We start from the raw sequence: 14,891 nt of genomic DNA, 5'->3' as shown, positions 1-14,891 counted from the left end.
ATAAAATTAACCCTCAAAATAGTAAGAAATTCTTTTTATAAAAGTAAATAAACATTTTAAGTTATACATTGTATACTGATATGTAATATATCAAACAAAACATTCAACATGAAATAACCTCATATTACACAATTCTTGCATTATTAGTCCCTGAAGTACTAGCTTTTACATTACAATCTCAGTAGTACCAATTTCTACATTATTAATAGTGTATTAATCCATACATTACTAATTCTAACATAAATTGTCTCTAAAACAAACAACCCCATAAAGTGTCACAGTATATTCATGATTTTATTGCTTTGACCCAAAACAACACAAGAAAACCCAAAAGTATTACACTCTAATCCTCCATTCTTACAATTTTAATCCACTCCTAATCACGTACAATGAGGTCTTTATTTAGTGGTCCAATTTGATACCATAAAAAAAGGAGAAAAATTACACTATACGTTCATTGGGACAACAATGCTATCAAAATTGATCAATTTTTTAATTCTTACAAAAAATGACCCAAATTTTTCTCTCTCTTACTCTCTCTCGCTCTCTCTCTTTCTGCCTTTGTATATATGTTGGTATATGTTGATATAAGTGTCTGTATTTGTAGATTTTGGATTATTTTTCGTAATGTAAATTTTAGGCTATTTTTTTACGATGTAAGTGACCAACTTATATATTTCTGAAATTAAAAAAAAAAAAAAAAAGGGTCAAAATGACTCCCTCCCGCCCGCTTTTCTTTTGTTCTACGTCTAAGGCTCTAACTCACTCGGTATTGATTTTTTATTTTCTTTATTTTTTTTATAAATATATATATATCAATCCTCTTAATATATCAACAAAAAAAAAAAACCAGCTAAGACGATACAATATAACACACTATAAACTCTCTCTTTTTCTCCTCTCATAATGTTGTTGTATCACAAAAGAAGATTTTTCTCCATATCATATAATCTTCCAAATAACTATCAAAAAATTAAATAAATCACAACCATAACCAATTAGCCATAGAGCTAGCTATATTTACCTTTCTTCTCATTCGTTTTTGAATAAACAAAATTGAATAAATACATATTATTCATCACTTCTACACAGTTTTTATTTTTTTAATTTTGCTAAACCAAAGTGTTTTGCTGAGAATTCTTCAAACAAAGCAACCGTCATTAACGGACTCGTTTTGAAGATCTCTGTAAAAATTCTTTTACCTTTTTTTTTTTACTGCCTCATTGTTTATGCTTTCCTTAAATTTCAAGTTATGTAATTTACTAGATTTTGTTGTTTTGCTTATTTTGTGATTTTGATGAGAATTTTGAGGTGATCTGTAATTTAGTTGATAATTGTTGTTTGTTAGATCTGTAATTGTTATGTGAATTTTGTTGTTTCGGGATTTTGTATTATTTTGTTAATTGGAGGATTTGGTGAGTAAATAAAAGCGCCATTTTTTGTTGAGGATTAGTTTAATATGTAATTGTGTATTGTTGAATAAGTGATTTTGTATTAGTTTGTTAATTGGAGGATTTGGAGAGTAAATAAAAGCGCCATTTTTTGTTGAGGATTAGTTTAATCTGTAATTGTGTATTGTTGAATAAGTGATTTTGTATTAGTTTGTTAATTGGAGGATTTGGAGAGTAAATAAAAGCGCCATTTTTTGTTGAGGATTAGTTTAATCTGTAATTGTGTATTGTTGAATAAGTGATTTTGTATTATTTTGTTAATTGGAGGATTTGGAGAGTAAATAAAAGAGCAATTTTTGTTGAGGATTACTATTAGTTTAATCTGCAATTGTGTATTGTTGAATAAGTGAGTTTATGTGAATTTTGTTTGTTGTTTCAGGATTTTGTATTATTATGTTAATTGGAGGATTTGGAGAGTAAATATAAGCGTGATTTTCCGTTTGAGGATTATTAATTTACAATGGTGAAGAGATGATGTGTACATGAGTTCTCAACTTAAACGCCCCATTGTTTCTTCTCGTGTTGAACAGTAAGTCTTCTTATCAATTATTTCAAATTTTATATACTGCAAAATTATTATTAACTGCAAAACTATGTCTTCATTCATCGTGTTAATTTTGAGATTATTAGGTAATATTTTCAAAAATTTAACGTATAATTTGGTGATAAGGTTTTATAGAAAATTGTTCTGGGCAGTAATTTGTTTTGTGAAAGTGATAAACTTTTTCCTTTTTTTTTTTCTTTTGTGAATTTTATCCTCCATTCGAGCTGACCAGAGAGTACTATAAGGGTCTGTTTGGCCATGAAAATTGTGAGTATTTGAAAAAAGTAGTTTTTGCTTTCAAAGTGAAAAATGTTTTTTGGAAATTGGAGTTGTGTTGGCCATGAATACAAATTAGAGTTGTTTTTTGTAGTTTTGTGAGTGATTTGGAGTGAAAAAAGTGAAAAACAATTTTCTGATGTTTTTCAAATTCCAGAATTCAACTTACAACTCCGGAAAAACGTAAAAAATATTCATGGCCAAACGGCTACTTAGCTTAGTTGCATCACAGTAAGTCCAGATTTTATTTCTTTTTTTAAATATTAGCACGAGATTGGTTTATTTTCCTTTGTCTTTGTTTCCCTTACTACCATGCTGAAGCTAGGATTCTGTTTCAGAATATGAACATGTTTCTGGGTTCTCTATCCCTCTTTAAATATTGACTTTCAGTATTGATATTGTAACTAATGTGATTGTACAAAGAGCTGATGATAGATGTTGATTTCCTGTAAAAAGATATGTTTTTTTCATGTCTTATTTTTGACACTGTAGTTCTGGGCAATCCCCAATGATGGGTGGAAGTAGTGCCAACAAGCTAACAACAAACGATGCACTTGGCTATCTCAAGGCAGTGAAGGAAATCTTTCAGGACAGAAGGGACAAATATGATGAGTTTCTTGAGGTCATGAAAGATTTCAAGGCTCAAAGGTAGAATTTTGGTCACTTCTCGCCCTCCGCCCCTCCTTTCCATACTACCACTCCGCAAAAAAAAAAAATCCTGACAGGTTAACTGCCATTGATTTAGCAATATTTGGTGCTAATCATTATCTTTTTCCTTTTCCTTGGGATTGTTTGTTTGTAGAATTGACACTTCTGGTGTGATAGCGAGGGTGAAGGAATTATTCAAAGGGCATCGAAGCCTAATTTTAGGTTTCAATACATTTTTGCCCAAGGGATATGAGATCACCAATCCTGAGGATGAACCTCCAGTGAAAAAGCCAGTTGAATTTGAAGAAGCAATCAGTTTTGTAAACAAGATAAAGGTAAATTTCATGCAACTGAAGAATGCTGTTTTCTGAATTAAATTTGGTTTTCTCATTTGATTAACATGCTGCTTGCAGACTAGATTTCAAGGCGATGATCTCGTATATAAATCGTTTCTTGATATTTTGAATATGTATAGAAAGGAAAACAAGGCTATTGCAGACGTTTATAATGAGGTATGTTACTCGCCTTTCCTTGACAGCTTTTTTGTATATGAGTAAAAAAGGAAAGCATGCATCTTTTCTAATTTCATTCTGGGATTTGCTTACTTTCAAATGTCACTACTGAGTTTTATGCTTTGCAGGTCTCCTACCTTTTCCGTGGCCATCCTGATTTGCTTGAAGAGTTCACCCATTTTTTACCTGATGCCATGGCAGCAGCCCGAGCTCGTAATGCTCAAGCTCATAGGGCCCTTATCCAGCGTTATGATGAGAAAAGCTCTTCGATGACCGCAGCAAGGCACATGCATGTCGAGAAGGTAGTTTCTTGATGGTGATTTTCTAGAGTCCGATGTCGTTGAATTTTGGCTGATAAATCAGAGTAATTTCTTTTGGCTGGTTTAGAAGGCTACTTCACTAGTTGATCGGCCTGATCCAGAATATGAAGAAACAACGACGAGAACTGAAAGGGAAAGAAGGGAACAACAACATGAGGATAGAGAGCTGGACAGAAAATCTGTTCATAGAGATGCTGCTGTTGACCAGTTTGAACACAGTAAGTTTGCCTACTGATGTGACTTGCTTGTTCCCACCATGAAAGGTGATTAACTAATATAGAATTATTACTTGAAGTATATTTTGTAAGCTTATGGTCTTGAAGTTGAGAAAGTTATGATTATGGGACTTTGCATGTTGTTGTATGGTATGTAACAATTTGCTCTGCTGAATTTGCTGGATGTATGTTTCATTTCCTGTAAACATATTCTAGATTTCTTTTTATTAGCTTCATCAGATTTTTTAGTTCAATGGAATCATTTATAATCTACTTATGTTGGAGCAGGTATGCCGGACCATGGCTTTGCTTACTGTGAGCGGGTTAAGGAAAGGTTACAGGATATCGGAGATCGAAAACAATTCTTTAAGTGCCTTCATATCTATAGCAAGGACATAGTTACAAGACCACAATTGCAATCCCTGGTATCTTTCTTCATGCTTTGAAATTGCTTTTCAATGAGCTTGGTTAAATTTGTGTTAGCGAAGTAGTATACACCTTTGTAGTGAGAAATCTTGTATATGCGTGCCATTCTTTGCTTTAAGACAATGAATCCCAATGTTCATATATCTTCACATCCATCTGAGGTCTAGACAGTAATGTCCTTGATTATCAATTGCATAAATACCTGAATCGCAACCCCCTTTTTCCATAAAGAAAAAAAATAATGAAAATTCATGGAAGTATAATATGTTGCCTATACACATACTGATGAATCTTTTCTAATGAGAATGTGGTTCCACAAGCATGTCTTTCTGGTCTAGCTTGACTTTATGCTTGCGAGTGTGGTTTCAACATTAGTTGTCTATTACATGATTCAGTTTCTTGTTTATAATGCTTATCTAGTGTCCGCAAAATCAGTAATTTGGAGTGAAAATTTGTTCGCCTTAGGTTAGCAGCTTGTTTCAGAAACATCCAGATCTCATGGACGGATTTGAGGAATTTATTTCTCATTGTGAGAGGACAGGTAATAAGCTAATGATTCCTGCTTATGTTTCTGTTACACTTGCATTTCTGGGCTACTGCTGTTTGAGTTTTCTTTTCCAGATCTTTATAAGGATTTTATCTAATTTGGAGCTTTTCTGTAGATGGATGTCTTGCTTCTATTCTCGGCAAAACACGTAAGAATGATGTTAGATTTAGTTTTGAAAGATATGACATGACTGCAATGGTTTGTGACACCTGTGTATCCTCTAGATCTCTGACTTATCTCAATCCATTGCAGGATCCTTATGGAGTGATGAACACATTCTCAAGTCTGAGAAAGTAGAAGACAGGGACAAAGACCGAGATTGCGAGTGGGAAGACAGGAATAGAGTCCGTGAGACAAGAGAAAGAGAGAGATCTGACAGAGCCGCGGCCTATGGAAGTAGAGATATAGGGCAAAAAATGTCTTTGTATCCAAGCAAGGATAAATATGCAGCAAAACCTATACACGAGCTTGATCTCTCTAACTGTGACAGTTGCTCCCCAAGTTATCGGCTTCTTCCAAAGAATGTACACATCTATTGTTCAAATAACTCTATCTTCTTCCTAAAATACATGTATTATTGTCTTACAAATATTTTACATGATGGTGCATGGATCTTTTCTTATTGCAGTATCCAATTCCTTTAGCGAGTCAGAGAACAGAAATTGGTGCCGAAGTATTAAATGATCACTGGGTATCTGTAACATCAGGAAGTGAGGACTACTCTTTTAAACATATGCGCAAAAACCAGTATGAAGAAAGCTTGTTCCGATGTGAAGATGACAGGTTGGAAGTTGTCTTGATGCATGTGGTCTTAAAGTCTTAACCTTCATTTTATCTAGGATGTTAGATGAAGTGATCTCTTTTCCGCCAACCAGTTCTTGTGAAGTTCTCCTTAATACTCGTTTGCAATTGGTGATGTTTTCATAATAATAGGTTTGAGCTGGATATGCTTTTAGAGTCTGTCAATACGACAACAAGACGTGTTGAAGAATTGCTCAACAAGATCAATGATAATACTATTGCGAGTGATAGTCATATCCGTATTGAAGAATATTTTACTGGTAAATGGCCGATAAATAATGCTGATATTTCCATTTGGGTTGTTGTTATCATAAATGCTTATGCATTGTTTTGGTATAGCTCTGAATCTAAGGTGCATTGAACGTCTCTACGGTGACCACGGGCTTGATGTTATGGATGTGTTGAGGAAGAATGCACCACTTGCCCTTCCAGTTATACTCACTCGCTTGAAGCAGAAACAAGAGGAGTGGGCGAGGTGTCGCTCTGATTTTAATAAAGTTTGGGCTGAAATTTATGCTAAGAACTACCACAAATCACTGGATCATCGTAGCTTTTATTTCAAGCAGCAGGACTCGAAAAGCTTGAGCACTAAAGGTAATGTGAGATGAGATGACATTTTGCTGATTTAGAACTAGTTCATTCTAATAACTACTTGAAGTATTGTGTAAGTTACTTGAAGTATAAAAATAAAAATGGGAGCATTAGTGACCAAGAAATCTATTTTTTGTATAATAAAGCTAAGCATGGACAAGGTGATGTGGCACCTCTCTATGGCCACCATTCCTATTTATCTTTTTTGTAAATTTTTTTACTTTTTTCGCTTATATTTCTCTCTAAATATTTGCTGAAAATTAAAATGACTCTATCAATGAGTTTATAATTGTCCACATTCATTGCTCAATTAAAAGGGAAAGACATTTAAGAATATTAAAATAAACTAAAACCGCCTAAATAATTACTCAATTGAATAGGAAGGACAATCAAGAAAATGAAATTAAAGATGAAAAACTTCCATTTTCGAAACGCTTCGTTTTCCAAAACAGTAAGTTTTCTATGATTTGTGCCTTTACAATTCTCTATACTTAATGAAGAAAAACGTGTGGTCTTACCTGCATATAAGAAGACTATGCCAAGAAGTGTTGAATCAATGTGAATTATCAAGGGGAAAGCTAATGGCTACTCCATCTGCATAGATGCTCTACTAATTATGAGTGCACTGTTGCCTTGCTTGAAGATGAGTCCAAGAAGTTTGGGCTTATACAAAATAGGCATTCAAGTTTGAAGAGTATAGATAACAAGTATTTTGTTCTGGCTTTGTGGAATTTGTGTTTTGTCTTGTATGGGAAGGAAGGAAGCTGATGGAAGGAATAAACATTTTTGTGTGCAAAGCTCCTTCTTTTTTTGGCATTTGCAATTAGAAGGAAGTAACTTTATTTACATAATCTAGGGCTCTTGAGAACACTGTGTCAAAGGAACTTGGTAAAATGACCCCGTAATTTCGAGAGAAGGGTGATCTCCTATCTTTTGATTAGAAAAGCGTTACATAGCTGGGAGTAGTGACTGTTTATTAAAAAATAGGAGGATATAGTTTCCCTTATGGTGCTTCAAGTTTGCAAATGATAATTAATTATAATTTGAGATTTGAGTGTTTTAGCAAGATATATTATAATTTGCTTTGCAAATGTTGTTTTTACTCAATATCATGTGCGTGTGTGTCTTGGTCTTAATATAAAAAGTTTAAATTTTGTCTAAAACGTTTATCAGTTATAATTTGAGATTGTTGGATTGTTTTATACATAAATTCTCTAAGAGGTAAAAATAGATAAACGATTTGAATTTTAAGAGGTGAAAGGTATTTATATAAGCAGCTTTAAACGTGTGAGGTCAGAAGGTGCTAAGCAAGTCGTCGTGTTTTTTTTTTTTTTTTTTTCTGTTTTTTGGTTTCTTTCTCATCTTCTTTTTATAGGATTAATTAAATTTTTGTATATATATATATATATATATATATATATATATATATATATATATAATTCTCTAAGAGGTAAAAATAGATAAACGATATTTGAATTTTAAGAGGTGAAAGGTATTTATATAAGCAACTTTAAACATGTGAGGTTAGAAGGTGCTAAGCAAGTCGTCGTTTTTTTTTTTTTTCTTCCTGTTTTGTGGTTTCTTTCTCATCTTCTTTTTATAGGATTAATTAAACTTTTGTGTCTATATATACACACACACACATATAAAATTTTTGGTCTCATTTAATTATGCTGATTATGTATTTCTAAAATAATCACTTAAACCATCAACGTGCTTTATGACCGCACCGCACGATGCGTGGACAAATACACTAGATTGGAGATTAAGTTAATTAGAAAACTGAATACCTATTTCTTGGGGCCCCTTTCGTGGTGCTGCTCTGGGATAATTCAAGTAGCTAAACTAAAAGTGGAAATCTTTATCCTCGTGTAATGCACTTCATCCATTGTGAACAAGTGTTCAGGTGTAACTTCTCAATATCATGTGTGTGTGTTTTGGTCTTAATATAAAAAGTTTAAATTTTGTCTAAAACATTTGTCAGTTATAATTTGTGATTGTTGGATTGTTTTATACATAAATTCTCTAAGAGGTAAAAATATATAAATGATTTGAATTTAAGAGGTGAAAGGTATTTATATAAGCAACTTTAAACGTGTGAGGTTAGAAGGTGCTAAGCAAGTCGTCGTGTTCTCTTTTTTTTTTTTTTTTTTTTTGGTTTTTTGTTTTCTTTCTCATCTTCTTTTTATAGGATTAATTAAATTTTTGTCTATATATACATAAACTTTTTGGTCTCATTTAATTATGTTGATAATATATTTCTAAAATAATCACTTAAACCATCAACGTGCTTTATGACCGCACGATGCGCGGACAAATACACTAGTTTGGAGATTTAAGTTAATTAGAGAACTGAATACCTATTTCTTGGGGCCGCTTTCGTGGTGCTGCTCTGGGATAATTGAAGTAGCTAAACTAAAAGTGGAAATCCTTATACTCATGTAATGCACTTCATCCATTGTGAATAAGTATTCAGGTGTTCTGTCCCCTCAATCATTCTACGTATTGAATTTACGTCTGTACTGCTTATGACTCTTCCTTTGGTAATTGCAGCGGGTAGAGTTCAATTTGTCTTTAGGTGCTAATTAAAAATATGGCTGCACCCACAAGATTATTTTATCGATGCTGATTTTTGCTTTCCCTATTTATTTTATAATCTTTTACTATACAAATACATTCTTCATTCTTTTACCTTTTCCTTTCTTATCTTCTTTTGCTTACAAATTGGCCTATATCTTTTTTATTTGTAATACAAATTGGCCTATAGCTTCCTTCATCATCATGTGAACTACTACTTCAGAAAGTTTCCTTTTTTACTTTGTATTGAGAAATTATTATTGCCTGTCAGACAGCTTGAAATGCATTGTATCTAATTTATTCAAAAAGGAAAGGTAAGGAATGGTAAATTGTTTCGGATACTTCTACCAGTAACAAAATGCCCATCTTCCCGTGAATCTTAAGTTTAGCAGTTCCTTTGGAGTTCTACTTTCTAACGACTACAAGACCTAACAAGCAGAAATATTGATGAAGCAGAAACTCTTATTTTGCTTTCACCTCACTGTAGTTGTTACTTGCCGTCTGAAGTCTTATCTAGCCTTAAGAATAATCTAATGCTTGCCCTGCATGAGAATTTGTTCTGTCAATGCCTGCCTGATCAAACAGTAAACATATTTGAGCCTACTGTTTAGTTTTATAATAGTTTTGAAGTTTATGTTTACTTTATGAATAGGACAACATGTGTTGATCACAAGCCTTATTTCCAGACTATTCCAGATGGTGTGAGGTGTATTACTACTTAGGGTGCTCTTGTCTTGAATTACCCTTTATATAGGTGACCAGGAGTATTGACATGAAGGCTCTAGTTTGAGACTGAAAGCTACTAGGAAAATTATCAACTAGAAGTAACATTCTCAACTTACAATTAAAAGATCTCCCCTTCCTTGAAAGATTTAAAATAAAAAAAAAAAAAAAAAGTATATGCTCTTTGAGGATGATTTGGAAATTTTGGTGTCCCTAATCTAGCTGTCGTGTAAATGAAGTAGCCTGTAGTTGTCTAAGCTCACAGCAATTGGTGCAGGTGGCCTAATGTTCTTTATTTGGAAAGGTTCCATCACACTGGTAATAAAAGCCAAAAGGAGGTGTAAGAGATTTCACCATCAATATGGTTTTGAGCCACTTCAACTGATTAGCCTTGGTAGTCATTATTGATAAATGTATTCTTTTGCTTGTGGATATTCATGACTATGCTTTCACAGAATTCAGTAGTCGAGGTTTTATTCTTGCAGACACAGGAGGAAGTTTGTTGTATGTCCACATAGTGCTACTTTCTTGAGTTGATTATAGAATTTTCAAGCATCTGTTTCAACTTTTGTCCCAGCACTAGAAGCACACCTTGAATTGTAATGTAGAAAAAGATCTTTTGAGAGATCATAGTGCATTATATGAATTCTATGAAAACTCTGTTCTTGCCACAAGTGCTTTTCTCACGGAACTGATTTTCTTCCCACAGCACTGCTGGCTGAGATAAAAGAAATCAGTGAAAATAAGTGCAAAGAAGATGATGTGCTGCTCTCTGTTGCTGCTGGAAATGGGCAACCGATTATCGCACATCTGGAGTTCGAGTATCCTGATTCTGACATCCATGAAGACCTTTATCAAATCATCAAGTATTCATGTAGAGAAGTTTGTACAAGAGAACAGTTGGATAAAGTCATGAAGATTTGGACCACCTTCCTGGAACCAATTTTTGGTGTTCCTCGTCAGCCTCAAGATGAAGTGGATGGTGAAGGTGTTGTAAAAGCTAAAAATCTAAATGGTAAAGATAAAACAGCAATTGACGGGGAAAGGGTGGGTAGCCCTGCTAGTGGCTCGGGCATGAATTGCAGACAAAGCAGTTCCAGGAATGGAGATGAACAGCTTCCACCTGAGCATTCAATTTCTTCTAGAGTTCGGATAGCAGATGGCAAAAATGGGTTTAAGGATGATAACCCTCCTCATGCAAATGGTGTGACACTGAAAATTGTCAATCCAAAGACCCTCCTTCAGCATGGAAAGGCAGCCGCTAATCTCAACATGGCAGATGGGGCATCTGGTCTCAGCAGAGAGGCTTTGTCTGCTGACCAGCTAGTGCTTTCAAACAGCACTATTGTGGGGGAAAGCCTTGGAAGAGTCTGTAGAGAAACTGCTTCAGGTTCATGGCCTGCCTATTCTGCATTGCTCTTCCATTTTGTGTTTTTTACACGTCTTCACGGGATTTAGTAGTAAGTTGATGTACTTTTTCCATTGATAGTGCATGGTGCAGGCACTTCCAGACCTAGTAGTTCCACAATCAAACGTGAAGCTGAGAGAGTGTCTTCTAATGACTCAAAGGTATGTGTTTTAAATTTTAGATCACTGTGCCCTCACCACTTGTTCTCCTTGTTCAACCTCTTTCCCTAATCCTACTCCCAAAAAGCCGAAAAATTAGGAAATAAAAGGTAGTCAGTCTTTAGATAAACCACTGGCAAAATATCCTGACGTGAATCCAAGAGAGAGAATTTTTAGGATCCTGCTGTGAACTGTGTTTGTCTGCCTCTTGCTCCCTTGTCAGCCAGTTAGGGGTGGCAAAATGGACCCAAAATTTAACGGGTTGGGCAATGTATTTTGCTGGTTGGCTGATTTGGGCTATGCCCAAAGTAACCCTTCAGAGAATAGCAACCCAAATTTACCCGTTTAGACACCCAACACTGACTCGTGAAGATGCCCTAACAGTAATGTAAGCTCCGTTTCTTTAACTGCTTCCCAATTGAAAAATTCTTGGCTCAGGAGACTATTCTTTCTTTAGCTGTTGAGCGATTAGAAAACAATCTCAGTTTCTGTAAAGTTCAGTAGCGTGCTAATACAGTAAAAATAAATAAATAATAAAAAGCTCTCCTCAGATCAAATGAAGTGGAATCTAGTCGCCTCTCATCTCTAATATCTTTCTCCTTTTTTTCTTTTTCCCGCATGATTTTAGAACGGAGGGTTCGTGGACCTAAAGGCAGAAGGTAACAAAGTTGAGAAATGTCATGAAGAATCCGTAGGAAAATGTAAACTTGAGAGAGAAGAGGGTGAATTAACTCCAAATGGTGATTTTGAGGATAATTTTACGCCATCGAATGATGGTGGTCAAAATGTATCACATAGTTTAAAGGGAAGTTCAAGTAGTAAGCTGTACCAAAGTGGACACGGAGAAGGAGAAATTCGTGGTGGACACACAGGATGTGAGAATGATGCTGATGATGAAGGGGAAGCGAGTGCTCAGGGGACATCAGAGGACAGTGAGAATGCTTCTGAAAATTGTGACGTTTCGGGTAGTGAGTCTGCTAATGGAGAAGGTTCTCATGAAGAGCATGAAGAAGATGGGGACAATGATGAGAATGATAACAAGGCAGAGAGTGAAGGAGAGGTGGAAGGAACTGCTGATGTCCATGATGCTGAAGGAGATAGTGCTGTTATGCCATTTTCGGAACGTCTTCTACATACATCCAGGCCTCTCACCAAGCAAGTTCCTTCTATATTTCATGACAGGGAGAAGGAATCACGTATATTTTTTGGAAATGATTCATTTTATGTACTGTTCAGACTTCACCAGGTAAGGCTATTTAATATCATGAAGTATGCATCCATCCCTCACGTGATGCAACATTAACGTTTTTTCTCTTTAACTACAGACATTGTACGAAAGACTACAGAAAGCAAAATTGCATTCTTCATCATCTGAACACAGATGGAGAGTCTCAAATGCTATAAACTCTACTGAATCATATTCCAGGTCACTTGAGTGATTTGTTTCCTTTTATTTTCCCCATCAAAAGTGTTTTTTTTCCTGTTCCAATGAATTTTGATTAATCAGACTAAGCTCCTCTTAAATTAGACTAAGCTCCTCTTTAATGTTACAGATTCAGGAATGCACTTTATAACCTGCTTGACGGTTCCTCTGACAATGCAAAGTTCGAGGATGACTGCCGAGCTATTATTGGAGCTCAGTCATATCTTCTCTTCACCTTAGACAAGTTGATATACAAAATTGTCAAACAGGTAAATGCATGTATTTTTTCATTTCTTCTTGTTTGGTGTATGCTGCTGTCTTGTACAATTCTAAGAATTTCGTTCTGCGTCTCATGCAGCTTCAAACGATTGCTACTGATGAGTTGGAGAGTAAACTTCTCCAACTATATACATATGAAATCTCAAGAAATTCTAGCACATTTTCGGATGTAGTTTACCATGAAAATGTGCGTGCTCTTGTTCATGACGAGACAATATACAGAATAGCATGTGTAAGTTTTTGCAACATCTTTGCTTCTTTTTATGTTATGTGACCGATGTAGAACCTAGCATTCCCTTCTCCATTTAAATGAAGCATTGATAAATGACCTCCATTGCAGTCATCTAAACCAACACGTCTATCCATGCAACTCATGGACTATGTTTATGATAAGCCAGAGGTGTCTGCTGTTACAATGGACCCAAATTTTGCTGCTTATTTGAGCAATGAACTCCTCTCTGTTATTCCGCAGAAGGAGAACCCTGGATTGTACTTGACAAGGTACTATATCGGCAGAGAGTACTTTCTTGGCCTTGTTTATAACATAGGTTAATTCATGCTCGTATTTTGCAGAAATAAACGGAAGCATGGAGTTACAGATGAGACTTTTACATCCGATTCTATGGAAGGACTTCGAATTTTTAATGGTCTAGAATGTAAGATAGCATGCAGTTCATCAAAGGTAATCTAGCTATCCTTAGGAGGCCACAAATTTAAGAACCTTGTCTCTCTTGCTAACTTTGTGTTTGTTGATTCGGATGCCTAGGTTTCTTACGTTTTAGACACTGAAGATTACTTGATCAGATCAAGAAAAAGGCGGAGAATATTCAAGGAGAAATTTTCATCTAATGGCCATTCAGAGTGTTTGAACGGGACTAATAAAGTACAACGCTTCCGCAGATTGCTCTTCAGTTGAAATTGTGCATTTTGCATAGAAAGGTAATCTACAGCTTCAGTTAGTCATAGTTATAGTTCTATGACACACACAAATGGAGAATGAAGTCCAAAGGTAGAATTTCACACATTTTACATGCTGTCGAAGGTTTTTGACTTTATGCTTCTGATATTTGTTTCTTGGTCGATAGCTCGTACTTGTGGAAATTCAAATTTTGGACCGTGATACCATAGATTTTTCTACCTTTTCCTATTGAATAAATGATCCAGCTAACAGCTCGGAAAATTTGTAGGATGTCATTCTAAATTTTGTGCCCAGATTGATGTATATATTTTTTCCGTCTCTGTTGTAAAACACTAAGTTGTCAGTTCAATGAAATTTTCCTTGTTACATTTTAGTAGATCCCTTGCTGCAGTTTATCTAATCATTTTTTTCTGCTTAATTTCCCCAGTAAGAGATTCTAATCGCCAAATTCACCTTTGCCGTCCATGCAAATGCAGTACCTCTTTTTTTCTTTTTCTTTTTTTGGCGTTTTAAATAACTGTAGTGATGCAGCATATTGTTACCCTTTTTAAATTAAACGAAGAATTTCATGAGATTTGCTGTGTTAATTTGGTATAATTGGCACCTATATGGAAATTAAAAAATAATATTTTTTTATAAAAAAAACTGTATATTTTTTTTTAAAAAAAATCTGAATTTAAAAAAAAAAAAAAATTGTAAAAAAATATCAATAAATTTAGAAAATCAGAAAAAAAAATGATTTAAAAATTAGAAAAGTTGATTTTTTTTTTTAAAATGTGAAAACTAAATAATCAGTTTTTTTTTTTTTAAATAACTTTTCCATTTTTCAAACTACTTTTTTAATTTTCTATAATTTTTTATTATTTTTTTCAGTTTTTCTTTTTTTAAAAAAAAAATAGTTTTTTTTTTTTAAATTTCCATGTAGGTGTCATTGTGACATTATTTATCCACGTGGACAACATTTGGCAACATTTTTATATAAAATAGAGAGTGTAGATCACATGCCATTCAAGAATAATTTAAGGTGTATTTTTCAAATTAGATAGTGATAGTTTAGGTAGTTTTCTCAACCT

At 34.4% G+C, this 14,891-nt stretch overlaps 1 protein-coding gene across 2 annotated transcripts; it reads left to right on the top strand.

The window, feature by feature from the left end:
• Positions 1–836: 836 nt before the first annotated feature.
• Positions 837–14,186, top strand: LOC132641442 (paired amphipathic helix protein Sin3-like 4). Of its 2 annotated transcripts, none has more exons than XM_060358444.1 (23): positions 837–1,186; positions 1,831–1,980; positions 2,764–2,919; positions 3,074–3,254; positions 3,333–3,431; positions 3,560–3,733; positions 3,822–3,969; positions 4,255–4,391; positions 4,858–4,933; positions 5,055–5,087; positions 5,192–5,463; positions 5,568–5,722; positions 5,873–6,000; positions 6,080–6,334; positions 10,341–11,021; positions 11,121–11,200; positions 11,826–12,443; positions 12,523–12,623; positions 12,751–12,889; positions 12,979–13,131; positions 13,240–13,400; positions 13,473–13,581; positions 13,666–14,186. In XM_060358444.1, exons 2-23 carry the CDS (start codon positions 1,934–1,936, stop codon positions 13,813–13,815), a joined length of 4,053 nt encoding a protein of 1,350 aa, XP_060214427.1. In that variant the 5' UTR covers positions 837–1,186; positions 1,831–1,933; the 3' UTR covers positions 13,816–14,186. The 2 variants fall into 2 exon arrangements, with proteins under 2 accessions (XP_060214427.1, XP_060214426.1); XM_060358443.1 differs by having other exon boundaries at positions 3,819–3,969.
• The last annotated feature ends 705 nt before the right edge of the window (positions 14,187–14,891 follow it).

The sequence above is a fragment of the Lycium barbarum genome, chromosome 5, assembly GCF_019175385.1.
Source record: "Lycium barbarum isolate Lr01 chromosome 5, ASM1917538v2, whole genome shotgun sequence".
Lineage (NCBI taxonomy): Eukaryota > Viridiplantae > Streptophyta > Magnoliopsida > Solanales > Solanaceae > Lycium > Lycium barbarum.
This window is presented reverse-complemented; position numbering and strand designations above follow the sequence as displayed.

Excerpts from the sequence above, each read along its gene's own strand:
- LOC132641442 (XM_060358443.1), top strand. The coding sequence starts at position 1,934 with ATGAGTTCTCAACTTAAACGCCCCATTGTTTCTTCTCGTGTTGAACA. Across the intron at positions 12,444-12,522 it reads TACTGTTCAGACTTCACCAG|ACATTGTACGAAAGACTACA; the intron begins GTAAGGCTATTT and ends CTTTAACTACAG. Across the intron at positions 13,582-13,665 it reads TAGCATGCAGTTCATCAAAG|GTTTCTTACGTTTTAGACAC; the intron begins GTAATCTAGCTA and ends TCGGATGCCTAG.